Source organism: Equus przewalskii, chromosome 19 (genome assembly GCF_037783145.1).
Source record: "Equus przewalskii isolate Varuska chromosome 19, EquPr2, whole genome shotgun sequence".
Classification (NCBI taxonomy): Eukaryota; Metazoa; Chordata; class Mammalia; order Perissodactyla; family Equidae; genus Equus; species Equus przewalskii.
This window is the reverse complement of record NC_091849.1, coordinates 25,735,977-25,761,720: the sequence shown is the minus strand read 5'-3', so window position 1 is coordinate 25,761,720 and position 25,744 is coordinate 25,735,977. Positions and strand designations below refer to the sequence as shown.

At 38.7% G+C, this 25,744-nt stretch overlaps 1 protein-coding gene and 3 non-coding genes across 7 annotated transcripts; all 4 read left to right on the top strand.

The window, feature by feature from the left end:
* Positions 1–7,547: 7,547 nt before the first annotated feature.
* LOC103567874 (transmembrane protein 225B-like) lies at positions 7,548–10,368 on the top strand. Of its 4 annotated transcripts, none has more exons than XR_548806.2 (5): positions 7,548–7,701; positions 8,280–8,493; positions 8,776–9,001; positions 9,252–9,389; positions 9,832–10,368. XR_548806.2 is itself a non-coding variant. In XM_008544611.2 (5 exons), the coding sequence occupies exons 1-5, from the start codon at positions 7,660–7,662 to the stop codon at positions 9,960–9,962; spliced, it is 669 nt and encodes a 222-aa protein (XP_008542833.1). In that variant the 5' UTR covers positions 7,566–7,659; the 3' UTR covers positions 9,963–10,368. The 4 variants fall into 4 exon arrangements, 1 of the variants encoding a protein (XP_008542833.1); XR_011529960.1 differs by having other exon boundaries at positions 7,560–7,701; positions 8,919–9,001; XR_011529961.1 differs by having other exon boundaries at positions 7,566–7,701; positions 8,892–9,001.
* A 4,095-nt stretch (positions 10,369–14,463) lies between these two features.
* On the top strand, positions 14,464–14,536 carry TRNAR-ACG (transfer RNA arginine (anticodon ACG)). Its single transcript has one exon. It is a non-coding gene; the product is annotated as a tRNA-Arg (tRNA).
* Positions 14,537–16,071: 1,535 nt separating this feature from the next.
* Positions 16,072–16,144, top strand: TRNAV-AAC (transfer RNA valine (anticodon AAC)). The gene has a single exon. It is a non-coding gene; the product is annotated as a tRNA-Val (tRNA).
* An 8,406-nt stretch (positions 16,145–24,550) lies between these two features.
* Positions 24,551–24,623, top strand: TRNAA-AGC (transfer RNA alanine (anticodon AGC)). Its single transcript has one exon. It is a non-coding gene; the product is annotated as a tRNA-Ala (tRNA).
* Positions 24,624–25,744: the final 1,121 nt, after the last annotated feature.

Sequence of the window (25,744 nt, the reverse complement as noted above, 5' to 3'; positions counted from 1 at the left end):
CACTGATATCTGGAGCTGGGATCAGAAATCCAAGTCTCCTGAGTTGTAAAGCTTAGTTATTTTTTCACATATAGGTAATTTTTTTTTTCCTTTCTGGCCCTCAACATATAAAAAGATGTTAACTCAGCCAGGTGTGCTTTTTCATGACTCACATCCATCCCTCTAATTTATTTCCACTTGTCATTGCCTATCTTATGGATTATTTCATAATTTAAATGTCTCCCTGCCTCAACTTGATTCACCTTGTAATCTGCCTAATACATAGTCATCAGAATAATCTTTAAGAACCGTTGTTCTTGTTCCCAAATTTCCTTAGTTTCATAGGTTGTACCTTCCCTATCATTCTTGAATCACCTCTATGATCTGTCTCCAACCTGTCCCACTAAAAAATATCTTCTTTCTGTTTTAACCTCTTTTAATGTGTTCCATGTCCATTTGGTGCTATTTGCTCTTTCCTGAAAAGCTCACATGCTCTCCTGCCACCCTACTTTTTCTTCCATAATGTTTATGTCGAATATGTTTCTCCTCCATCAATTCCCATTTGAATGTTTTTCAGGCCTAGAGACCCAGAACAAATCCCCAACTCATGTGCGAAGTTTTCTCACTCCCTCCTCTACTTCCTAAACTAGAAATAGTTTCTCTCTCTCTCAACCTCCCATAGTACATTGAACCTGTATTTTATCACATTCTTTATTCCATTTATTTTATCATTTATCCTTAATTTATCTATTCGTTCCTTTAACTGGAACTTTTGAGAGCCTACTCTGTGCAAGGTACTGTGTTAGGTGTTGTAATTGTTTACTTCAGTCATCTCCTTTACAAGACTGTAAGCACCATGAGGACAGAGCTTAATCTGTATCTTCATATTTCCTGGAATGCGTTTGATATATTAGGTGCTAGGTAAGTGATTTTTTAAAATACCAGAGTTTATACCAATCACCTGCTTCTCTGATGTATCTGTTCACTTTCCTTATATTCTCAGAGGCTTTTCAAATCCTTGAGCGTTACACGAGAGCTGTATTTTCCCATTTCTGCCCTCTTTAAGACCATCTTCCAATCTGTGGGATGGCTTCTTGCTCTTTGAGAGCTGATGGAAGATTCAGAAAAAATGAATGGTAAACTATCTTTTGCTTTATTTCATTACCTAAATGCTCTTTGTTTTAGAAATGATGTATACTTTGCCATTGGTTTTCAAACTTTGATCCATGGCTCAGCATCCAGCTGTCCACATGTGATTTAATAAGGCTTGGGCCCAGGTCTATTTTTGTATACTGTTATGAACTGGATGTTGGCATCCCCCAAAATTCGTATGTTGAAGCCCAAACCCCTAATATAGCAGTATATGAAGATGAGCCCTCTAAAGAAGTAACTAAGATTAAATGAAGCTATAAGGGTAAGGCCATGATCCAATAGGATTAGTGTCTTTATAAAAAGAGACACCAGAGCACTCTCTCCCCACTTAGAGGAAGGCCATGTGAGAATAAAGGAGCCCCAGGAAAAGAGCTCTCATCAGAAACCAAATTGGCAGGAACCTTGATCTTGGACTTACAGCCTTCAGAACTGTCAGAAAATAAATTTCTATTATTTAAGCCACCCAGTCCACGGTGTTTTGTTATATCAGCCCAAACTGACTAATATAAATGCGTTTTAGGTAATTTTGATAATCGATCACATCTGAAAGTCATATTATTCTAATAGTAAATTCTACAGGAGAGAGGAGGTCCTCAAGTTCTCTTACCCACCTCTCCACTTCTGTTATCATTCCTCCCCAAGAGTAGAGAAGACTATTCCTACTGATACTACTCAATGATATGAGTGGGCCACGTTTACTAGTTGACTGAGATGACTAGGTAGGCAACACTACCATACACACGCTAAGTGACCTTCTTAGTTCTCTGGTCTTTCCTCCCGTGAGGTCTGCTGGAGGAAGGCATAACCCTGAGATTTGGGGTTGTGCTGCAGCTACATGCCCCAGCCCAGTTTACACAAGAAATAGCACTTGATGGGTTTAGTTAGGCCTCAAACTTAGATTAAAAAAAGTAATGCTTTGCTTTCCTTAGATAGAAAAGTAGTGTTTCCTGTGTGTACTTCCTTTCTGGACAAGTGTCTTTCATTTCTGGGGCCCCTGGCCACAACACTATGTAACACTATTAAAATCTCAGCCTTATACTTATGGTTACCCTTATATCAATGGTTAAGTGTAAGCATAAGAGTCCATTGGTAGAATGGCTTGTGTACTAACTGGTATTGAAAACTGGCTTTATATCAGAACTGCTCCTATATACATCCCATTTTTCTTCGTCTTTCCTTTCTCAGGGGCATGATTCCCAAGTGATGCTCTAACTAACCAAACAAATTTTCTGTCTATCACTTGTTTCTTTGGAATTTGTTGCTATAAGGAACCATTCCTCTGCTGGACCTTTAAATGATGGAGCAAATCACAGCTCTGTTCTTGACCCTCTTCTCTAAGTCTTTTCCCTAGGGGATATCATCCATTTACATGTCTCAAAACTGTATTCCCCTCTGAACTCCTGGCTAATATCTCCAGCTCTCTACTTAATATCTTCACTTACATGTCTAGTAGATGTCTCAAAGTTAACATTGACAAAACAGAGCTATTAAAAGTAAGATGCATATCTCATCCTACTTCACCCCTAAGTACTTCAGTAATCTTACCCACTAAATTTAGTATATACAACAATATCATCTAATACACAGTTTATATTTGTATTTCAAGATTGTCTCTAAAATGCCCTTTAATTTTTTTTCTTTTTGGTCAAGAACCAATCAGGGATGACACATTGCATTTTTTTAATCACACATTTTAATTATTTGATCTAGAACGTCCTCCTATTATTCTCTTGTCCTCTTTAGTCCTGATATTTTTGAAGAGTCCAAGCCAGGTATCTCAAAGAATGCTCCATAGGATGCATTCATCTGGTTGTTTCCTCAATAGACTAAGATTAAATGTTTTTGATAAGAACACACTACAGCTGATGGTGTATGTTTCTCACTGCATCACATCACAAGCTAGATACTGCTAATTTGTGGTCATGCTAAGGCTGATCCTTGCAAAGGTCATACCGGCCAGATCTTTCAATTGCAAACGTAATGCCCTTTGTAATTAATAAGTAAATCTAAAGTGACACTTTGGGATCTTCTAATAGTATTTTTGTTTGATAAAAAAAGAATAAAGTATGAAATCCACTTGTACTATATACATACACACAGACACAAATACACATACATACATCCACTACGTCACAATGTAAAACACATTTCTTTTTGTAGGTTGCATCAAAGTATTCTATCTGGTATTGGGTTGCGTATTTTCACTCCTTGAGGTTAGAGTGAGATGTCTCCAGTCTGGTTCTGAAAGGACAGTTTCTGGGCCTGTTACCACTAGATTTTCTTGGAGTTTTATCTTATTGAGACACTCTGCTCAGACCTATGTTAACTAAGAGAACTTAACAAAATTCAGTTCTCTCTCTTTGTGATCCTAAGCTACTTCTTATGTCAGTTGTCTCACTAAACTATCTGTCCCTGATGGCCTCTAGGTTGTCATTTGTGCGATTCAAAGGGAAATGCCCAGAGGAGAACACCAGTGAGTATGACAAAGGAAGCAGTAAGCATCCAGCTTTGGTCAGTAGAAACTCAACCATCACTGGACTTTTTGGGATCTTGCCCTCTATAAAATATCAGTGAGAGAAGTGTCTTTTGGAAAAGGACCTGTGAAAATGGTAAATTATACCATCCAGGAAGGATATGTACCTTCAGTAGTTATATCACATTTTTCTGAAACTTATTTCTATTTTTTTTTATTTTTGCTCTGGTTCCCATCTCCTTAGTCCCTTCTATGATGAAATTTCTTCTTAATAAAAAATATTTTATTTTTTCTTATTAAAAAGTAATATGCGTTGGGGCTGGCCCCGTGGCCGAGCGGTTAAGTTCGCGTGCTGCGCTGCAGGCGGCCCAGTGTTCCATTGGTTCGAATCCTGGGCGCGGATATGGCACTGCTCACCAGGCCACGCTGAGGCAGCGTCCCACATGCCACAACCAGAAGGACCCACAACGAAGAATATACAACTATGTACTGGGGGCTTTGGGGAGAAAAAGGGAAAAAAAGTAAAATCTTAAAAAAAAAGTAATATGTGTTAATTCACGTTTTAGATAAGTAAAAAGAATAAAATAAAAATCAAGTGACTGACTGACTCTCTGGTAACCCAGTGCCCTTTAAGACCTGCCTAAAAATCACCTAAAAGGCATTAAACAGCATCAGGGAAGTGAAATTTGGATGCCGAGATATACTAATTCTCTGCCATTTAAATGTTTTATGGAGATAGTAGGTGAAAATATTTGAGATCAGGATTGTCCCAGAAAAAGATTATAGTATAATCTTAGAAAATATTCCTAATCTCCCCATTGCAGGCTCTCTCGGAGTGTGTGAGCATCCAGAGTTCCTGTTGGCCTCCAGGGAAGGTTATTTCTGACTGATTTCTGCTTGGATTAAACAGAGTAATTTCATTGTATTACTTGTGTAGTGGTATACTATTATTTAAAAATGGAATTGGATTTATTTGTAAATATATCTTGCAAAAACAGGGGCAACAACTAAAAAAGAAGTAAAAAAAAGTATAATTGATATATGCTGAAGAGGATAAAGTTAGAATCATATGAAATAATTAAAACCAGGAAGGCAGAAAAAGAGTGGAAGACCGAAAAAAAAAAAAAGAAACAAACAAAGAAACAAAGAACAATGGCAATAAATAGAAAACAGTAGCAAATACGGCAGATATTAATCCAACATGTAGACCAAAAGTAAATGGATGGAAGAAAATACACCATACTAACACTAATCAAAAGAAGCAGGAGTAGCTATATTAATTTCAGATACAGCAAACCTCAAAGCAAGGAAAATTATCGGGGATAAAGAAGGGCATTACGTAATGATAAAGTGGTCAACTCTCCAAGAAGACACAATGATCCTTAATGTGTATGCACCTAACAATAGGATGTCAAAATACATGAGGAAAAACTGATAGAATTGCAAAGAGAAATATATGAATCCATTATCATAGTTGGAGATTTCAACACCCGTCTATTAGAAATGGACAGATCCAGCAGCCAGAAAATCAGTAAGAGCGTAGTTGAGCTCAACAGCACCATCAGTTAACTAGATATACATCTGTAGATTACTTCATCCAACATCAGGAGAATATACATTCTTCTCAAGCTCATATGGAACATTCACCAAGATAGACCACATTGCGAGCCATAGCGCAAACTTTAACTAATTTAAAAGAATTGAAATCATACAATGGTCTAGACCACAGTGGAATTAAACTATAAATCAATAACAGAAAGATAGCTGGAAAACTCCAAAACATTTGAAGATTAAACAGCACGCTTCTAAATAATACATGGATGAAAGAAGAAATCTCAATGGAAATTTTAAAATATTTTGAACTAAATGAAAATAAAAGCACAACTTACCAAAATTTGTGGAATGAAGTGAAAGTGGTGCTTAGAGGGAAATTTATAGCAGTGAATACACATGTTAGAAAGAAGAAAGATCTAAACTCAATCATCTAAGCTTCCTCTTAAGGAAACTAGGAGAAGAATAAATTAAACCTAATGTAAGCAGAAGGAAAAAAATGAAAATTAGAACATAAACCAATGAAATGGAAAAGAAGAAATCAATAGAGAAAAATCAACAAAACCAAAAGCTGGTTCTTTGGAAAGATCAATAAAATTGATAAAACTCTAGCCAGTTTAACTAACAAAAAAAGAGAGAAGACAGAAATTACTAATATCAGACATGAAAGTAGGGACATCATTCTTGATCTTATAGATATTAAAATAATAATGGAAGAAAAGAATATTATGGATAATAAAGGAATAGTATAAAGGATTATTTTAGGCAACTTTATGCTCACAAATATGATATAACCTAGATGAAATGGACTAATTCCTTGAAAGATGTAATCCAGAAAAACTTACACAAGGAGAAAAATACAATCTGAATAAGCCTATATCTATTAAAGAAATTAAGTCAACAATTAATAACTTGCCAAAACAGAAACACCATGCCCAGATGAGTTCACTGGTGAGTTCTGCCAAACATTTAAGGAAGAAATTATACCGATTATCTGCAATCTCTTCCAGAAAATAGAAGCAGAAGGCATACTTTCTAACTCATTCTATATGGCCAGCATTACCCTAACACCAGAACCAGAAACAAATATTACAAGAAAGGAAAACTACAGACTGATATCTCTCATGTACATAGATGCAAAAGTCTTGAAGAAAAATATTAGAAAATTGAATCTAACAGTGTATAGAAAGAATTATACACTGTGATCAAATGGAGTTTATTCCAGGTATGCAAGGCTGGTCCAATATTCAAAAATCACTTAATATAATCCATCATACTAATAAACTAAAGAAGAAAGCTCACATAATCAATAGATTCTGAAAAAGTACTGGAAAGATCTAAGATGATTAGTGTCTTGTTTTTGCTCAATCTTGATAAAAAATTATCTCACAGCATTGTAGAAGAAATAGAGCAATGACAGTAAACATGATTTACTAAGTGAATGAGTCATGATTTTCCTTTTTCAAACTTTAATCCTTCCTTCTTCTTGCATACACATCCCAGGTGCCCCTTCCCTCAGTGCTATTTATGCTAGCCAATGACATTATCATACTGCCCTCTTTTAAAAGTACAACTGATTGACACATAAACCTATAATGCTAAGCTGGAAATGTATTATTGTTGCACACTCTAACATCCTAGTTAGTCCTAGAAATATGTTGGTATAGTACATAGCATACAGAAATGGTCACTTGAGGGAAACTGACAGATTTGTCAACCCTCCGTCCTAAGGATGAGCCTTTTCTTCCTGGATCAGTCAGTCATTTACTCCACAAATATTTGTTTGGTACCTGCCTTGTGTCAGACAATATTTTAGGTGCTCAGAATATGTAAGTGAATACAATAGACAAAGATAATCCCTGCATTCCAGAGCTTACATTTAAGAAACTTCTAAATAGAGGTCCTTAGCAACCCCCTGCTTTTTCATCTCATTATTTTCATTTATTTATTTATTTGTTAATTCTCCATTAACAAACATGCAGAATATCCACCATTGGCCAAGCAGTGTGATAGACAATAAGGTTGGGGTCAGAAGGCATTACATGTATTAACATCATTCTGTTGAAGGATCTGTAGTATGATCCACTATACCCTTAACACAAAACTGGTTTCCACTTACATCTTCCCAGTTATTTCCCTGATTATCCTGTATTCTCTCTCAAGTGTCCTTCAATCTTGTACAGGAATACAGTACTCCTATCTATTTAGTATTAGAATTCAGAGCTAAGGGCATAAGCCATAACTTTGAGGCACACATGTGCCAAGGAAAACAAAAACTTTGCTGGGTGAAAGGGTATGGGAGATGTCATGTTTTTAAAAAGTAGGGGTAGTAAGGTAGGATCTCATGTTTTTGTTGGGAGCTAGAGTTCTCACACTTATGATATCACTAAATGTTCCAGCCAATGAGGACACAGGAGGAGACTACAAGATTCTACTCTTGAGGAGAAGGCTAGAATGGACCTCAATGTAAAAAGGCGCTATAGAAAACAGAGTGTAATCAGGAGATGAAAGCTGAAACAGAAGAGTTAAAAGAAATAAGAGAAAAGGTAAATGGGGATCATTAACAGTAAGAGAAGGAAAAAAAGGGCTGTGATTCCAGGGGAGTGACGATGAGAGGGAATGTTGACACTACAGAGCGTCAGAAAAAACTTTCACTTCTCTTGACATCACCAAGGAATGTATTTGGTATATGCTATGTATTTTTCCTTTCTGTTAACAGTCAATGAAATCCTCCTACATATAAAGCACTATGCTAAAAGTGATAGGAGATTATGTCAGGGCTATTTTCCTCCAGGGACTTCTAATCTAGGTAGTGAGACAATATGCCCAGACTTCCAGGAAAAGCATAATAACAGTACAAGGATGTGGATGATTGTGTGCAAGTGGTTCAGATAAAATGTAAAGATCAAGGAGAAAGATCTCAGTCCTTGTGGGTGAGGGACACAGGGTTAGTCTGTGGCCTGGAGAGGATTTGGTTAGGGGAGGAGGAGGAGGGAGACCCTTGCAAGCTGAGTATGAGAAAAGGCAAGGAGTTTGGACTTGTCTGGGTATTTAAGAATGGGGAGACATCCCAAAGGAACTGAGGAAATCTAACTCATTTACCTTCTTTTTTTTTTTTCTGCAGTCAACACCCTTTTGTAGAAAATGTGGGATATTTAGACTATATCGCATTCTTATCCTCATCTGCACTTTCACCGGTTCTGCCCTTCTATGGTGGGCCTTCAGCCTTTCCACCTGGGTAAAGATAGAAATCCCAGGCAGTTCCAAAGTCCTGTTCAGTGCTCTCTTCGCAATCTGCAAAGGTGAGGTCACATGTTGGACGCCTCTATCAAGATCAAGTAAGTCCTGACCTTGAAAGGGAGGGCCCTACTCCAACCCTGTCCCTTCTAGGAATTGTCAGCCCTTTGTTCTGCCCCAGCACACCTGAAGGAGGCAATAACACTCCTGCCAGTAACAGAGACTCATTTCAGAATAAGCCAGGGGATCAGGCTTCCCTAGGGATACCAGCCCAGCTAGAATCACTATTCTAGATCTTTCTGCAACTTGCTTTTCCCTCTAACCCTAACTTCCCACCAGCTGCCATTGGTTCCTACCTTAAAGTCTCTGCACTGCTTCTTTAGTATTCTAGGGATTCAGCCCCAGGAAGGAAGGGGGCCCTAGAGGGAGCTGCTGGCCTTTCTCCCCTCTCCCTCCCTAATTCAGACTACTTCATATTTGGCCAAATTTTCATGATCAGCGCCCTTCTTCTCTCCTTCTTCCTGAGCTTTATACTCCTGGCCTTCCCTCATTCCCTTCCGGATTCCTGGGAACAGTACTTTGTCTTCACAATCACCTTCTTGATCATAGGTAAGAGATGGGAGAAAGAGGATTCCCTCAATTGTTCTGGTTCTGGGCTGGGGTGATGTTCCTTTGGGCATAGCCTGTTAGAAACTATTCAGGGACTGCTAAGGAAAAAAAAAGATAATCCAATGAAAATAAAAGGAAAAGAATAGAGTAGGGGGAGCTAAAATGACAGTTTAAGTTCTTAGGAATTAGCCCTAAGGCCATAGACTGAGCTAACAAGATGGGTTGTTGCCCTTTTTTTCCTGAGTAACAGGTATCTGCGTGTGCCTTGCATTACTGCTGCACTCTCTGGATATTTTGAAACTAACTAACTTAGACAAGGAAGCGAAAATCACCTTTCTCTACCCAACTTTCATCCTTTTATTCAGCGCCACACTATTTTTCATATCTGGTGAGTGTTCTTGGAGCCTTGTGAGTTCTTAGGATAGGTCCTGAATCCAGAACAACCATATCTATGAGTTTCAACTATTTCCTTTGAGTACTGTTAGTTTCTAGTTTCTGGGCATGGATGTGGTGCAATGACGTCTCATTTGCTCATTGCAGCTGCTTCTACTCTACAATGTTAGAATTTTGCCTTCAAAGAAGACATAGAATACATTTCTCCTGTACATTCTGTAAGAACCATGTCTTAGAGATAAGAGAGAATTTGTAAGATAGATTGTAGTAGGGTGAGGGCTGGGTGGAGTAAAGAAATGGAATTGACAGAGTAATCTGCACTCTACGTTCCTAGACCATATTCTTGTTTGTTAAGCCTGTTTAAAAACTGTGAATTTCTTAACAAATATCAAGTGCTGTAATCATTTTCATCTTCAACAACATCATTCTTTCCTCAGGAATTCTCTGCTTCTTCAGCTCCCATCATTGTTGGCTTCGGTGTGTTTTACTGCAACCAATCCGTGTGAAACCTACGCAAGTATCAGTGACCAGTGGAAACAGTGACAGTCACATAGAGGAAACCAGATAGAGATGGCTAGCCTAACCTCACTGGTGGTGAGAAGACTAACTTTAATAGAGACATCATGTCTAGCCCATAATTCAAGACTTCACGGCTACACACACAATCTTGTTTAATTACTGTGTAAGATTGGAAAGAGTTGGCCTGTTACTAATCATTCATCAGACGTGGATTAGGATTCCAGGAACTTAGGTTTTTCACAAAGAGAAGACACAGTTGGGGCGTGGGGAGGCATGAGTGTGCTTTGGCTCTTGGGACTTGGAATGAAAATCTTCTCACCTTGAAGATTCCCTAGGCCCACTCCACCCTCTCACTGGTATTCCTGGTCACCTGGCAGTAGCTTTCAAACAGTAGCAAAGCTCTTTCTCTACCTACCAAGCCTGAGTTTTGATAAAAATTCACTGTCCTCTGGGAATTTCATGTGTGGTATCACTACTGTATTATTCAGGACTCTTTATTGGTAACATAAGGTAACAAAACCTTATCCAAACTACCTTAAACATCAACAAAAGGGTGAATTTATCAAGAAGATGCAGGCGTAGCTCATAGACTCAAAGGAAATTCTGGTAGAATCAGGACAAAAAAACTTTGGGGAGTAGACATGGAGCTCATTTCCTTCAGCTTACTATTTTTTTACTACTCAATGAAAGTTAATGGAATTTCCTGATTCATAAATGTAATCACCGTCCCAAATTCCCCTTGCTCATCACTTCCAATGAATCATCAAAGCCTGTCCTTTCCACCTTAGCCAGACCTCTGTTCCGCTCTCTGAGCCCTCCTCACCCGCCTTGGGCCAGACCAGGCCTTTGCCATCCCTGCCCAGACTATGCGGTCTCTAAATGTGGCTTCTCCCCCACTGCAGTCTAGCTCTACAGTGCTGCCCGGCTAGATTCAATCTTCCTAAAACACAGAACTGAGAATGTTCTTCTTAAAAACCTATTTTCCCTTTTTCTTGCCTACAGGATAAGTCCCTTATCTTGAGAAATAAAGTTATTTACAAGTTGGCACAACCTATCTTTCAAAATGTTTTAATTTTTTTATTGTGATGCATGTCATACATGCAAAAAAGTATTAAAATGTATATATACAGTTGGAAGGATAAGAAGGGAATCACCAGATATAGAAAAAAATAATATTGCCAGTATTAGAAGCCCGTGGTGTGCCCCTTCAACCTGCCTTTCTAGCCACTTTTCCTGCTCCTCCAGTTCGTCTTCTCCATGCCAGTTGAAGCTGTAGCTCTGCCATATAGAATTGCTTTCCTTAAAATACGCCTTGCATCTTTTTTTTTTTTTTTTTGAGGAAGATTAGCCCTGAGTTAACATCTGCTGCCAATCCTCCTCTTTTTTCTGAGGAAGACTGGCCCTAAGCTAACATCCATGCCCACCTTCCTGTAGTTTATATGTGGGATACCTACCACAGCATGGCTTGCCAAGTGGTGCCATGTCCACACCCGGGATCCAAACCGGTGAACCCCAGGCCACCGAAGCGGGAACATGGGCACTTAACTGCTGCATCACTTGGCCGGCCCAGCATGCATCTTTTGTAACTTTAGTCTTGAATATCCTGAACCCTCTGGCCCTTTATTTTCTTATTCACTAGGGCAAATTTGTTTTTCCTTAAAGATTAAGCTCAGTAGAGGAAGATGGGCACGGATGTTAGCTAAGGACCAGTCTTCCTCAGAAAAAAGAGGAGGATTGGCAGATGTTAGCTCAGGGCTAATCTTCCTCAGGGAAAATAAAAAAGATTAAGTTCAAATGTGATGTCATGGAGAACTTCCCCTGACTTCCCCTCCAGAGTTTATTGCTCTACTTCTGTGTTGCTAGTGCATTTTCTTCTTTATTTCTGGGATAGCACTTCTCCTGTTTTATTGTAATTATGAGTTTATATTTGTCTTTCTGACTGGATATTAGTTCCTTGAGGAATGAGGATTCAGCTTTATCTTGGAATCCTTAAGATTTCACATTTTACTTGGTAAATGGATATTCAATAAATGCCTTTTGAGTTATTGGAGTTAAGCTTTAGAAGATTGGGAAGGAGTTGGACACTGTTGTCAATGATGGCTATGCTTCAATGACTGTCTAAATATCTGCCAAGATTCTACCTGCATTATGCCATTTAATCTCACAACGAACCTGCAGCATAAGTATCATCCCCATTTTGCAGATAAGGTAATGGAGTGATTGAAATTAAATGATTTGTCTAAATTCACATAGCTAGTAAAAGGCAGAGTCAAGTTTTTAACGTGGGTTGCTCTCTAAGCCTGCTCTTTCTTTCCATTTCAAGTTTCTTCTACATGAACAATGATAACAATAGAGAGTAAAAGTTAAGACAAAGTGTTAAACTGTAGTGATGCTGGAGATGAACAGATCATGATGATGAAACAAATTAAAAATAGCTCTTATTAAAGAAACTACAAATATAAGACTGGGAATCAATGAGACTTATATATTTCATAGGCAAATTTAGGTAGCATAAATTGCTGATCTCCAGAGTTAGGAATTTAACTCCTCTCCTGTCCTGGAGAGGTAGATGGAGGCAGCTATTTCAGGTTGAGCTTCAGATCTCTGCACTGTGATGCACATGTCAACTTCTGACACTTCAGACTCAGAAACTGTAGTGTCACTTTACTATACAGTCATAAAGATCTCTGGTGTATGGCGTTATTAATGGCCAAATACATAAAATTCTGAATTCTAAGTCAATATGTAATCGTGTACAATTAATGTGATGTACAAGTAGTGTGCTTGTATACAAGTACTGAATACAAACTGTAGTCAAATTACATCTATGATGGCTAGATCTGGAAATCTAGCTATGGTCTAATGTGGGTTAATGTAAGTAATAGAGCTCTCAGCTCTCAAAAATGCTAATAAACATACTTATTTCATTTTATTTCAAATATGGGGATGGAGTAGGGTGTTGCAGCCAGTACTATTTGTCTGTCCCAGCACTAGTCACCAACACCACTGCCCCCATTCCTCCTTTTCAACAGAAAAAATGATTGCATTCCCATAACCTTCTCTATACTGTCTTGGGATTTGGAAGAGGTGGACCCCCTTCTCAGCTCCAGAGGCAGAATTCTGATTGATCTAATTAATCAAAGTGGTCCCTCTCTTGGCAGTAGTTGGATTAAGTGATAGTATGTGATACAATTCTAGCCATTGTGAGGGGAAATCTACTGGAGAGCATATAGAAGTCATCCTCAACAAGAGATACAAGAAAAAGGTCTGTTTGTTTTCCTTCTGGGCTTTATCTTGAGATTGTGAGAGTTTTAGGTTCTACAGGGGAAACAGCTGGAGTATGACATCCATATGCTGAGAATGACAGAGTGCCAAGATTCAAAATATCTGGGTCCTGATGACATCATGGAGCTACTGAATTAACCAGGCATGTTGCCTCCCTACCATCTGCACTTCTTATGTGTGATAATAAATTAACTTTGTTTAAGCCAGTTGAGTGTTGTTGTTTCAATTGTTGTGGAGCTATTGCTGAAAGTTTCCTGTTACTGGGGAGGGATCTTTGGGCTAGATATCTTACAAGTTTTGTAAGCATTGTGTTCTAAATCCTCCTGATCACGACCATTATGAAAAACAAATAATGAAAATGTCTAGTGTGCACTTGGTTCATTAATCTTTTTTTTTTTAATCTCAGCAGCCTAGACATTCTCTTCATTTAGGAGGCCTACTTCTCAGCCACTATTCCAGCCCAGCCCTACTGTCTGACTGTCACTAGCTTTAGAATTAATGCGCACATGCCCAGCCCTAAACCCTGAGCACATAAACTACTGTGAGCCTAAAAGGTATATTCAGGAAGCTAGAATACCACTGCTGTATATAGCACTCCACTCACCTCCCACTCAAACATCTGAATTGGGATAGCATGGAATCACAGACTCGTGATGCCTACCTATACCACAAGTTAAACTTTTTTCCTGATGCTTGCAGGCATTTTTCTCACTTCATTCATGTATGCAGACTTTTAATGCGAAATTATTTATTGTAGACACTGAGGGTGCACCCCTCAAGAAAGATACAATTGAGTGGGAAATGCCGCTGAGCAAACAGCTGTTTATAACACAGTGTGATAAATGCCACAATTGAGGGATGTGCTCCGCACTCTAAGAGTACAAGAAAGAACACAACCCAAACTGAGGAAGAATTAATAGTGCAATTGGGTTTGCATGTGTTTCTGTTATTCCGTTTGTTCATCCTGGTCCCTGATTCTCGGTTGCCTTCCATTCTGCAACAGCGATGCCCTAAAAACTCCATCATTTGCTGCTTCCAGGTCCCTCCCCACAAGGTCGAGGATCTGAGGCCAGCAGGATATTGAACTAAGGAGGCTTCAGGGTAGACCTCGAATCTTTACATTCTCTCAACTGGGAAACTGGAGAGCGGACAAATGGGAAAGATGTCGAGGGCACGTCAACAACATCCAGAAATTCTATGGTATAAAAATGCAAGAATCTCACAAAGGCTAATTAACAATGGTTCAAAAAATGCTAACATGAGTGGGGCCAGTGGCGCAATGGATAACGCGTCTGACTACGGATCAGAAGATTCCAGGTTCGACTCCTGGCTGGCTCGAGGTCACTTTTAGTTTTCTGAGGAGATGAGGTCGTGTGCTGTGCTGTTTAAAATCCACATGTATCAAAAAAATTCTTCAGAAGCTTTTATTTTAAGGAGATCCTCATAAAACTTGTTCAATCACGACACATCTGAGAAGGATTGAGGGAAGTTGAGAGAGGCTGGAAAAGATTTACAAAAGAATAAGACAAGAACCTGGCACAAGTCTGACAATATCTTCTATACTAGCCCATTTTGCATGAAAAAGTCTCCCGTCTGAGAACACTCGACTCTTTGTTAATGCTCTCTCTCGAATTAACATAATCATCAGAGAATCCTGCTTAATTTCCCCCAATGTTGAGCTGTCCAAATTCACACCGAAACAAGCTACAGCTGTTTCATAACCAAAGGAGAGAGAAGCTTAAGTGGGGAGGGCAGAACGCACGGGGATCACCAGTCAGGTGTAAAAAACAGCCACGAGTGAGGAGAAGCAACTCGTAAGCGATGAGACCTTCACAGAGTAAAGGGGACGATCCGGATCTTCTATCAAGTTACCAGTGGATGGGGTTGAGATCAGCTGGTAGGAGGTAGCAGCACAGAATTTAACTGGCTGGGTCGTCCCTGCAGGTATCCGCAGAAGTTCAACCCACCGCTGCGCAAACCTCCCCACACCCTGGGTCCGCGGCTCAAAGGGGACAAGTCCCTGCGGTTACTGCCCTGAGCGCTCGTCCTCACGGAGGGAGAGACTCCTCGTGATGGACGCGGACGCAGAACCGGGCGGGTCTGCTGGCAGCAGAAGAAAAGAGGGCGGAATCCTGGAGGAGTAAATGGGAGAGTTTTTCTATCCTAGTCAACTGAGACTGACGCTGAAAGAGCGCGGGAGGCGGCTGAGAGAATTTTGGCGACAGAAAAGAGAAAAGAAGGAGCAGGAAAGAGCGGCTCCTTTCATCCCGGCTGTGTTGTGGCCTTGTAGGATAATGTGGCCCTTAGTGTGGGGTGTTAAGTAAAGTCGATTCCATCTTCGCCCCGTGTGTACCCATAAAGAGAAAACAAAAAGATTCAGTGTCTGTTGTTTAGATCTGAACTTGCTGTCCTGGGTGAAAAGCTCTGTGGTTGCCATCTGGAAAGCGGAGATTGCTACCACAAGTAAGGGAAAGGATAGCACGAAAGAGGAGAGAACGCTGACTTAGCTCTCGCTGCCTCTCTTGGTCAAAGTGTGTCCTCTCTGCCATATCACCTAAACAGCTCCTGACAGTTTCGCGTGCCCTTTCATTTTTAATTCAAATACATTAAACAGGTATCCCTCCGCCCAAAAGGAATTCCTACAACCATGCCTGCTCTGTTCACACTGTATTCTCTCCTCCTCTTCATTCCTCAAGTTTCATTTTTTCTTCCTTCTCTCTGATATAGTCTTGAACCTTAACCCCCTTTTTGTAAAAGACATTTGTGTTTTTTGCTGTTCTCTCATATAGTGTGGGTTATGACCGCTACATGACACACATTAACAGGGATTGAACGTGTATCTTAGAAATCAGAAAAAGAGTGTGGGTCAAACGGTTTCCGTAGTGTAGTGGTCATCATGCTTGCCTAACACGCAAGAGGTCCTTGGTTCGAAACCAAGCGGAAACAGCGGATAACTTTTGCCCTCCACAACCCAGATGACTGTTCCCATCGCCTGCTCTAAGTGAGCGAACCTGCAAGGAGCAAGAGATAGTCCCACCTCTCTTAAGAGCAAGATAATCATCCTGGTATCGCTATGCCACATTATTAGCCGGGACGTTCCGAGTGAATGCTTCCCAGCTGGGAAATGCTCTCTTTTCTTCAGAAATGTGCAACATGAAGTTTTGGCGGCACCAGAGCTTTCTCCTGGAGAATTTCTCCCCCGTTACCTTTTCTCCTCCTTTCTCTCGCAGGGGAATAGGTGACCAGCATTTATTGCATAAACATCAACAATGAAATTCTCACTGGATGGGCTCAATACCAGAATAGAAAAGACAGAGGAAATAGCCAGTGAACTTGAAGAGAAAACTATAGTAATAGCCCAATCAGAACAATAGAAAGAAAAAGTGTTTTTAAAAGTGAATAGAGCCTCAGGAAACAAAATGAAAGGAGTTAAAGATGTAATATTCACATCTTTGGAGTACCAGAAGAAGAGAGGAAAGTAAGGTAAAAAATTATTTGAAGACTTAGCTATAAACTTCCCAAATTTGGCAAAAGACAGAATCCTACAGATTCCAGAATTTCAGCAAACTTAAGCAGAATAAACTCAAAGAAGTCCACATGTGAAATTCTAAAATCAAACTATTAAAGAAAAAGAAAAAATGTTGAAAACAGCCAGAGTAGGGGAACAATGATTTGAATGTTTGTTTCTCATCAGAAACCATGGAGACCAGAAGAAATGGAATAACATTTTTAAGTGCTGAAAGAAAAGAAGTGTCAACCCAGAATTCTATCTACAGCAAAAATATGCTTTAGACATGAAGTTCAAATAAATACACTTCCATTTGAAGTAAAGTGAGAATGACTAGTGGAAATTATTTACACAGAAGGGAAGTAATACTAGAAGGAAACTTGGAATGTCAGGAATGAAAAAACAACAGAAATGATAAATATCTGGATAAATAAAATAGACTTACTTGTCACGACTTCTTTAAACTATGTTTGATGATTGAAATCAGAAGTGGTAATATTGTCTGATAGATTTTCATTGTATGTAGAAATTTTATATACATAAAATAAAGGGATTAGAGTAAAGGGGGCCTAAATGGTGATTAGGTTTCTACATTCCACTTGAATTATAAAATATTTATTCTAAATGTACTGTGAAAATTTAAGTATTTTTATGGAAATCTCAGAGCAAGTACTAATAAAAATTGTACACATAAATATAATAAAAAAAAACACAATACAGGGGCCTCCCAGTGGCCCAGTGGTTAAGTTCACGGGCTCCGCTTCGGTGGCCCGAGATTTCACCAGTTCAGATCCCCAGCGTGGATGTGGCACCACTCATCAGGCCATGCTGAGGCGGAGTCCCACATAGCACAACCAGAGGCACTCACAACTAGAATATACAACTATGTACTAGGGGGCTTTGGGGAGAAGGAGGAAAAAAAAAAGCAAAAAGAAGATTGGCAACAGTTGTTAACTCAGATGCCAATCTTTAAAAAAAAACACAATACATAAATTAATGTAGAATACTAAAAAAATCTAAATAAGCCAAAAGAAGTCAGGAAGTGGGAATAGAAGAATGAAAATAGAGGAAACAAATAGGAAACAAATTATGAAATGGTAGACTTACACTCAAAAATATCAATAATTACCTTAAAGTCTAAACAACAATTAAAAGTTACACTGTCAGAATGAATTAAATATAAACAATGACCAACTGTATGTTGACCATAAGAAACTCACTTCAAATATAATGATATAAGTAGGTTAAAAATAAGAGAATAGGAAAAGACACACCATGCAATTACTTATCAAAAGCAAGCTTAAGTGAGTATACTGGTGTCAGCCAAAGCAGACTTCAAAGCAAAGAAATTTGCCAGAGGTGATGAGAGATGTTATGCAATTATAAAGTGTCAATTGACCAAGAAGACATATCAGTCTAAAAGTTGTATGCCTCTGGCCACAGAGCTTTAAAGTTCATGAAGCAAAAGCTGATAAAATTGAAAAGAGAAATAGACAAATTCACAATTATAGCTACAGATTTTCACAGTTCCGTCTCAATAATTGATGAATCTAGTAGACAAAAAAATCAGCTAGGATATTGAAGGACTGAACAGCAGGTAATGCTGGAGACGTATTCCATCTTCATCATTGATCAGAACCAGACAATGCTCAAAACAGTGAAAGGAAGAAAAGGAGGGTCATGATTAAGCTGTGCTGAGCAATGGGACAATCCTTGCATTTTACCCATCACTGACTGTCTTTCTTCTCCTTCCACTTGAGCTAAAACCCCTCAGTCACCAAGGATCCTATGAATGATGCTCTTGGAGACTGTGAGAATGGGGTAGTCCTTCAGCAACTCAATGTATACTTAGGTCAGTGGTGCATGGACTTGAAATAGGATGAAAAATTTCTCACATTTTGATTCTGTTGTGACTCTCCAGTAACTGAGCTCCTTTTCCAACTGTCCGCAGATATTCTTTCCTTAGCTCCCAAATGCCTGACTCAGATTTCTTCTGCTTGTTTTTTTTTAATTGGTATAAAATGCACTTAACATAAAATTTGCTACCTTAACTATGTTTAAGTGCACACTTTAGTGGTATTAAATACATCACATAGTTGTGCAACCATGACTATCATCCAACTCCATAATTCTTTTCATCTTATAAAACTGAAACTCTATACCCATTAAACAATAACCTGCCCTTTCTCCCCTCTCCCTGATCCTTGACAACCACCATTATACTTTCTGGAGTACTTAGATAAGTGGGATCATCCAGTATTTGTCTTTTTGTAACTGGCTTATTTCATTTAGTGTAATGCCCTCACGTTTCATCCATGTTCTAGCATATTGCAGAATTTCCTTCCTTTTAAGGCTGAATAATATTCCATCATACGTATGTACTACATTTTGCTTATCCATTCATCCATTGATGGACACTTGGGATGCTTCCGTGTTTTTGCTATTGTGAATAACACCACTGTGAACATGGGTGTACAAATATTTCCTTTAGACTCTGCTTTCATTTCTTTTGGGTATGTAGCCAGAAGTGGAACTGCTGGATCATATAGTAATTCTATTTTTAATTTTTTGAAAAAGTGCTATGCTGTTTTCCACACCAGCTCTACCATTTTACATTTCTACCAACACTGCAAGAGGGTTCCATTTCCATACGTCCTTGTCAACACTTGCTATTTTGTGTTTTTTTATAGTAGTCGTCCTAGTGGGTGTGAGGCAGTATCTTATTGTAGAGTTGATTTGCATTTTCCTAATGGTTAGTGACATTGAACATCTTTTTGTGGGCTTAGTGGCCATTTGTATGTCTTCTCTGGAGAATTGTCTATTCAAGTCCTCTGTTATATTTGAATTGGGTTTTTTCATTGTTGAGCTTCAGGAGTTATATATATATGTATATATATATATGTATGTATGTATGTATGTATTCTGGATATTAATTCCTTATCAGATATATGATTTGCAAATACTTTCTTCCATTCTGTGGGTTGCCTTTTTACTGCGTTGATAGTATCTTTTGATGCACAGAAAGTTTTAAATTTTCATGAAGTGCAGTTTGTCTAGCTTTTCTTTTGTTACCCGTGTCTTTGGTGTCATATCCAAGAAGTCATTGCCAAATCAAATGTCATGAAGTTTGTCCTGTGTTTTCTTCTAAGAGTTTTACTGCTTAGTTCTTACATTTAAGTCCTTGATCTGTTTTGAATTAATTTTTGTATACAGTGTTAGGTAAGGTTCTAACTTTATTTATTTATTTTTTTGCATGTGGATATCCAGTTTTCCCAGCATCATTTGTTGAAAAGACTGTCCTTTCCCTATTGAATGGTCTTGGGATCCTTGTCAAAAGGTCATTTGACCATATATGCTATAGGGTTTATTTCTGGGCTGTCTATTCTATTCCATTTGTCTATGTCTGCGTTTATGCCAATACCACACTATTTTGATTATGGTAGCTTTGAGATAAGTTTTGGAAGTGTCTTCCAGTTTTGTTCTTCTTTATCAACATTGTTTGACTATTCAGAGTCCCTTGAGATATCATATGAATTTTAGGATGGATTTTTCTATTTCTGAAAAAAATTGATATTTTGATAGGGATTGAACTGAATCTGTAGATTGCTTTGGATAGTATCCACATTTTTAATAGTATTAAGATTACAGTCCATGAACATGGGATGTGTTTCTACTTATTTATGTCTTCCTTAATTTCTTTTGACAATTTTCCGTAGTTTTCATTGTACAAGTCTTTCACTTTCTTGGTTAATTCCTAAATATTTTAACTTTTTTGGTGCTATTATGAATGAAAATGTTTTGTAATTTCGTTTTCAGATTGTTCATTGTTGATATATAGAAATGCAACTAATTTTTACTTGTTGACTTTGTATCCGGCTGCTTCACTGAATTCATTTATTAGTTCTAACACCTTGTTTTTGTGGAGTCTTCAGGATTTTCTACATATAAGATTGTATCATCTGCAAATAGAGATAATTTTGCCTCTTCCTTTCTGATTTGACTGCTTTTTATTTCTTGTTCTTGCCTAACTGCTCTGGCTGGAACTTCCAGTAGTATGTTGCATAGAAGTAGTGAAAACAGGCATCCTTGCCTTGTTCCCTGATCTTAGAGAAAATACTTTCAGTGTTTCACCAGTGAGTATGATGCATGCTGTGGGTTTTTCATATATGGCTTTTATTATGTGGAGGTAGCTTCCCTCTATTCCTAGTTTATTGAGTGTTTTTTATCATGAAAGGGTGTTGAATTTTGTCAAATTCTTTTCTGCATCAATTGAGATAATCATGTTTTCTTTCCTTCTTCTGTTGATGTGGCATATTACATTGATCAATTTTCATATGTTGAACCATTCTTGCATTTCAGGAATAAATCCCATTTGGTCATGGTGTGTAATCCTTTTAACGTGCTGGTGAATTCTGTTTGGTAGTATTTTGTTGAGGATTTTTGCATCAATGTTCCTTAAGGAGATTCTTCATCCCCTTGCTGGTACTCAATCATCAAAGTGCCTGTGATGACAGTGCTGATCAAAACCTTCAGAGATGTCTGCAAAATTATGAAACAGCCATGTGGTGCTTAATTTCCACACATAGACCCCAAGATAGAATTTTTCCTCTTTGCAGAGGCAGCTGAAATCTGAAAAAATTTTGGAAAAAATCCCAGTAGTTAATGTTAGAAAGGTATTTCATCCCCATTTGCAATCAGAACCTGATGAGGCCTAAAAACATGAAGGGAAGAGAAAGAGGTCATGAGTCTGCCATGCTGAGCTGTGGAACAATCCTTGCATTTCACTCTTCACTGAAAGATTTTGCTCTCCTTCAACCTGAGCTAAAACTCAGAGTCCTGTGGATGATGCTATTGGAGACTCTGTGTATGGATGGTTGTTCAGGGGCAAACTTAACATTAGGTTAGGCCAGTAGTACATGGTCTGTAAATGAGATGTAAAAACTTCTTACATTTTGGATTCGCATTGGATATCTGGTAACTGAGCTGTGTGTTGGCTAGTTTTCCAGCTGTCTACAGAGGCCCTTTTTTCAGCTGCCAGCGCCTGAATAATATTTCTTCTAATCTTGACTCACGTTTAGTAAGATGTCTAATTCTTGGCATTTAGTCCCCAAATCAAATATCGCTTAGCTACAGAAACCACCTCCCTAGCTAAAGCCATATACTCAGTGTCTATCACATCAATTTATTCCATCCTCTTCACAAACACTATGTGCTTTAGAAAGTGTCTTATGGAGTTTCTCCTTCTAAATTTTCTATCTCTCCTCTAGAATATGAGATTCTTTATGCTCAAATCACTCTTTTGACCTCACTGTATCTTCACTGCCTAGCGTTAAGCCATAAAATATGGTTTCTAACTTGAAAGGCAGGTAATAGTTTAGGATAAGGAATAGGCAGATCAAATCCAAATGAGTAGTTCTATAAACCATTCTCTCACACTTGCACAATATTAATCTCTTCATCTGCTAATTTATTTTTCACTTTCTTTGTGCCTCATCCAATGTTTTGATTTTTACTGATGAATAGCAATTTATTTATAATGCAGAATTTTTATTTTTCGCAAACAAAATTTTCTATTTTATAATCAGAGAATGAGAAATAAAATTGTAAGGGCCACAAATGTTTAAGACTTCCTTTGTAATCCAGGAACAGCTGATAGTCATTTGAACATTGGGTGGAAAGTAGAACAGAATTAAAAGACTGGTTCCTTTTGCATACATTTTATTTTAACCATTTTCTTCTGCATGGATCCTTAATTTCCAGTTTCTTTCTGTTTTTTAATGGTGAAGCCCTAAAATGGTCTCTTATCTTCTGCTTCTTCAGAAGAGTGCCAGGAAGCAGAGGGCTGGAGGATTTGACTAATGATGCTTGTGAGGATTCTTACACTAGGCAGAGCAGAAAGCTCTAATTCTTTGAGCGCAGAAGCTAAAGAGAGGAAGACGAGACAGTAGTCACATCCAGAATGGTAACAGTGTAGACAAGGCAGTAATCCTTTCAGGATAAAGTATCCTTGAAAACAGTTTATTATTTGTGAGACCAGTGACAAAATGGTGACATACCTGATTCTGGGTTGTAGGATTCCAACTTTGCCTCTTTGATTTTCTCTTAGGGAGTGGAAAGGAGATGACGTACCACTTCATTTCTTATTTACATGTTAACAAAATGACCCCCAGAAATGGATTTCTGAAGATTAGCTTGTCCAGAGCTTGCAGCTAACCTAAACATCGTCTTTCCCATTTTACTGATGAAACTGAAGCTCAGAGGAGCTGAGACATTTTTCTCAGGTCATAGGCTGTAAGGAGCAAAACCAGATACACAAAGGTTAATTTTTTCTAAATTAAAAATATGAGCTTTTCCTTTAACCAAGTTCATAGTCTCACCATCTGTTTTTCTCCTTGCCAGTTTATTCCTTTATTCACTCATTCATTCATATAAAAACTACTTATAAGTGACTGAATTTATTCTTCCCTACATCAGATATTAATTCAAAAATCTCTTCTGTGTCTGTGACCCAGGTTTAAGACTTCTAAGTGCCTTGCACTCATTTTTCTCCTCAAATCTCTACACTCAGTGTCTTGATGTATGTGTATATCTTTCTTGCACAACCTGTCCAGAATCTTTCTCTCTCTTCTCATTCACCTGTTCCTTTATCCATCCTATGATGTTTATGAAAGATGTATCCTGTGCCAGGCAGTGTACTGGGCGCTGGAGATGCAGAAAGAATCATGCTACTGCTGATCTCAGGAGCTAACAGGATAAACATCAATCCTTTGATATCTTTATAACTTCTTTTCCTTTCTCTCCAATTCTAGTTTACTCATGTCCAAACTCTTTGGCATTCAAAATCAAAACTCTTTCCTAAAATTGTATTTTGATTATGTAAGCCATTTGCTGAAATTTTTTCAAAGGTTTTTTAATCCTCCACAATATTCTCCCCAACATATCTCCACGTGTCCAGGCTTTTCAATTACTATTTTCCTCTATGTCTATTTCACACGCACACATGTATGCACGTGCACACACACGCACCTCCACCCACCCCAATTAAACAGGTATATTTCTTAACACAGAAATTCCTAGATCCTATGTTCATTCCGTCCCATGGTCAGTTCTCATCTGCACCCCTCAAAGTCCATTTTTCATTCCTTCAGACTGATACGATCTCGCCTCTTATTTCCTATGGTTCTTGTCTGTAATATTTTGTATTTTTTGCTGTTCTTATATGGTGTTGATACGGAATCGCTAAAGGACGCTCCTTAGCAAGAATGGAGACTTCATCTCCAGAGGTGAGCCATAGCGTGCGTTTCAGTAGTGTAGATAGAGGTCATCATACTCCTCTAACTCCGAGAGGTGCCGGGTTTGAAACTGAGCAGAAACACGGAGTGTTTTCTTAGGCCTCCCGAAATTCAAGAGAAGTCGCCCGCCGCTTTCTTCCAGGAGGCCCCACGTAAAAAGAACAAGTGATAATCCCAGTTGTGTCGTTGTTTTTCGGTTTTCGTCTTTAAAAACACGTAATCGTCCGGAGATAGCTGTACTACTTTAGAGTGCCCGTTCTGGATGAGTCCTCCCAGCTGGGCTGTGTTCTCTTCTGTCCCAGAAGATTTGAAATGGGAAATGGTGGAGGCGCTAGTTTTCCTACGGTGGCTTTCTCCCCCTTTCCCTCGCAGAGAAATAGGCAGCCGCTCTTACCCCAAGTCGTCTTTGAGAAGGTGCTCCAGTAGTACAGTCCCGGTCTCCCGTTAATGGCCTTGACATTGCCTGTACTTTGGGCAGCCAAAAAGCGTGAATAAAGAAGTGGAGACTAGTGTACTGAAAAAGAGGAGGGACGAGCACTGTTATCGGGTCCTGGGGAATTAGCTCAGGTGGTAGAGCGCTCGCTTAGCATGTGAGAGGTGGTGGGATCGATGCCCACATTCTCCAAACTCTGTTATTTTCTTCATCTCGGATCTCCAGGTGACAAATCTTCCAAACTAGTGAAAGAAACGACAAAATATTAGATAGTTTGAACGCAGTAGGAAATTGGACGCTTCTCTGCTTTATGACCTAGGGTTGCTCTGGCACTTACTGGCCTTCAGTATGGATCTCTACTCTCAATTTTTAACTTGTTTTCTGTTTCTTCAGCGAAGATGTGATTCCAAGGAACATACTCCATTGCTCTTTTTCTCTCTCTTTCTCCTGAAGTTCGGCAGAAATGTGACACAGTCCTGAGAAGTGCAGGACAGAGTAGGGTAAATAAAGCCCCAGCTGTCTTGTCAGTTTCAAGGGTTGAAACTCTGAGACCCAGATAACAAGAATATATTGGAAAAGACACTGTGGAAAGCAAATATATAAGGTTGTTTGTGAACTCCTGCAAAGACCTGCGAATTGTGAAGAAGTGGCTCTGACACTAAACAACATACCATAGACTTTGGAAAGTGAAGTAAGTGTTAGCCCACTGCCCAAGTCCACACTCAACGCTGGATTGCACACACTCTAGAGATCCCAAAAAATATTGTAAAGGCTTTGAAAATGCAAGGGACTTTGAAACCATAGAAAGAAGGCTGGTCAGTATTTAAAACTTGAACACAAGGCAGTCAAGTGTCTGCAAAAACAAAAATGGCAATATTCTCCATATGATTTGAATGACACAAAGTCTTATAACATAAAACAAAGACAGCCAGGGTATTATCCAAAATTATTCAGCATGTGAAATACCGAGAAAACCTTAATTCACTTGGAAAAGAGAATCAACAGATACCAATAGTGAGATGACACAGATGTTGTAATCATCTGACAAATACTTTAAAACTGCAATCATTAAATGCTCCAAGGATTAGGGGCATGAACTCTTTATATGAATGGAATGTGAGAAAGTCTTAGCAAATAATGGAAAGCTACAAATCCAAATTGAAGCTTCAGAACTGAAAAATGTATTAACCCAAATTATAAACAACACCACAGGATTGCCTCAATAGCAGAAAGAGATGACTGAGCAAAAGTTAGTAAATGTGAGGATAGAACAATACTAACTACCCAATCTAAATGATAGAGGGAAAGCGTAT

Bases quoted from the DNA above. Each gene is read 5' to 3' on its own strand.
- LOC103567874 (XM_008544611.2), top strand. From the start codon at position 7,660: ATGAAAGCTGAAACAGAAGAGTTAAAAGAAATAAGAGAAAAG. The intron at 8,494-8,857 runs GTAAGTCCTGAC...TCCCTAATTCAG, and splicing joins GACGCCTCTATCAAGATCAA to ACTACTTCATATTTGGCCAA. The intron at 9,002-9,251 runs GTAAGAGATGGG...CCTGAGTAACAG, and splicing joins AATCACCTTCTTGATCATAG to GTATCTGCGTGTGCCTTGCA.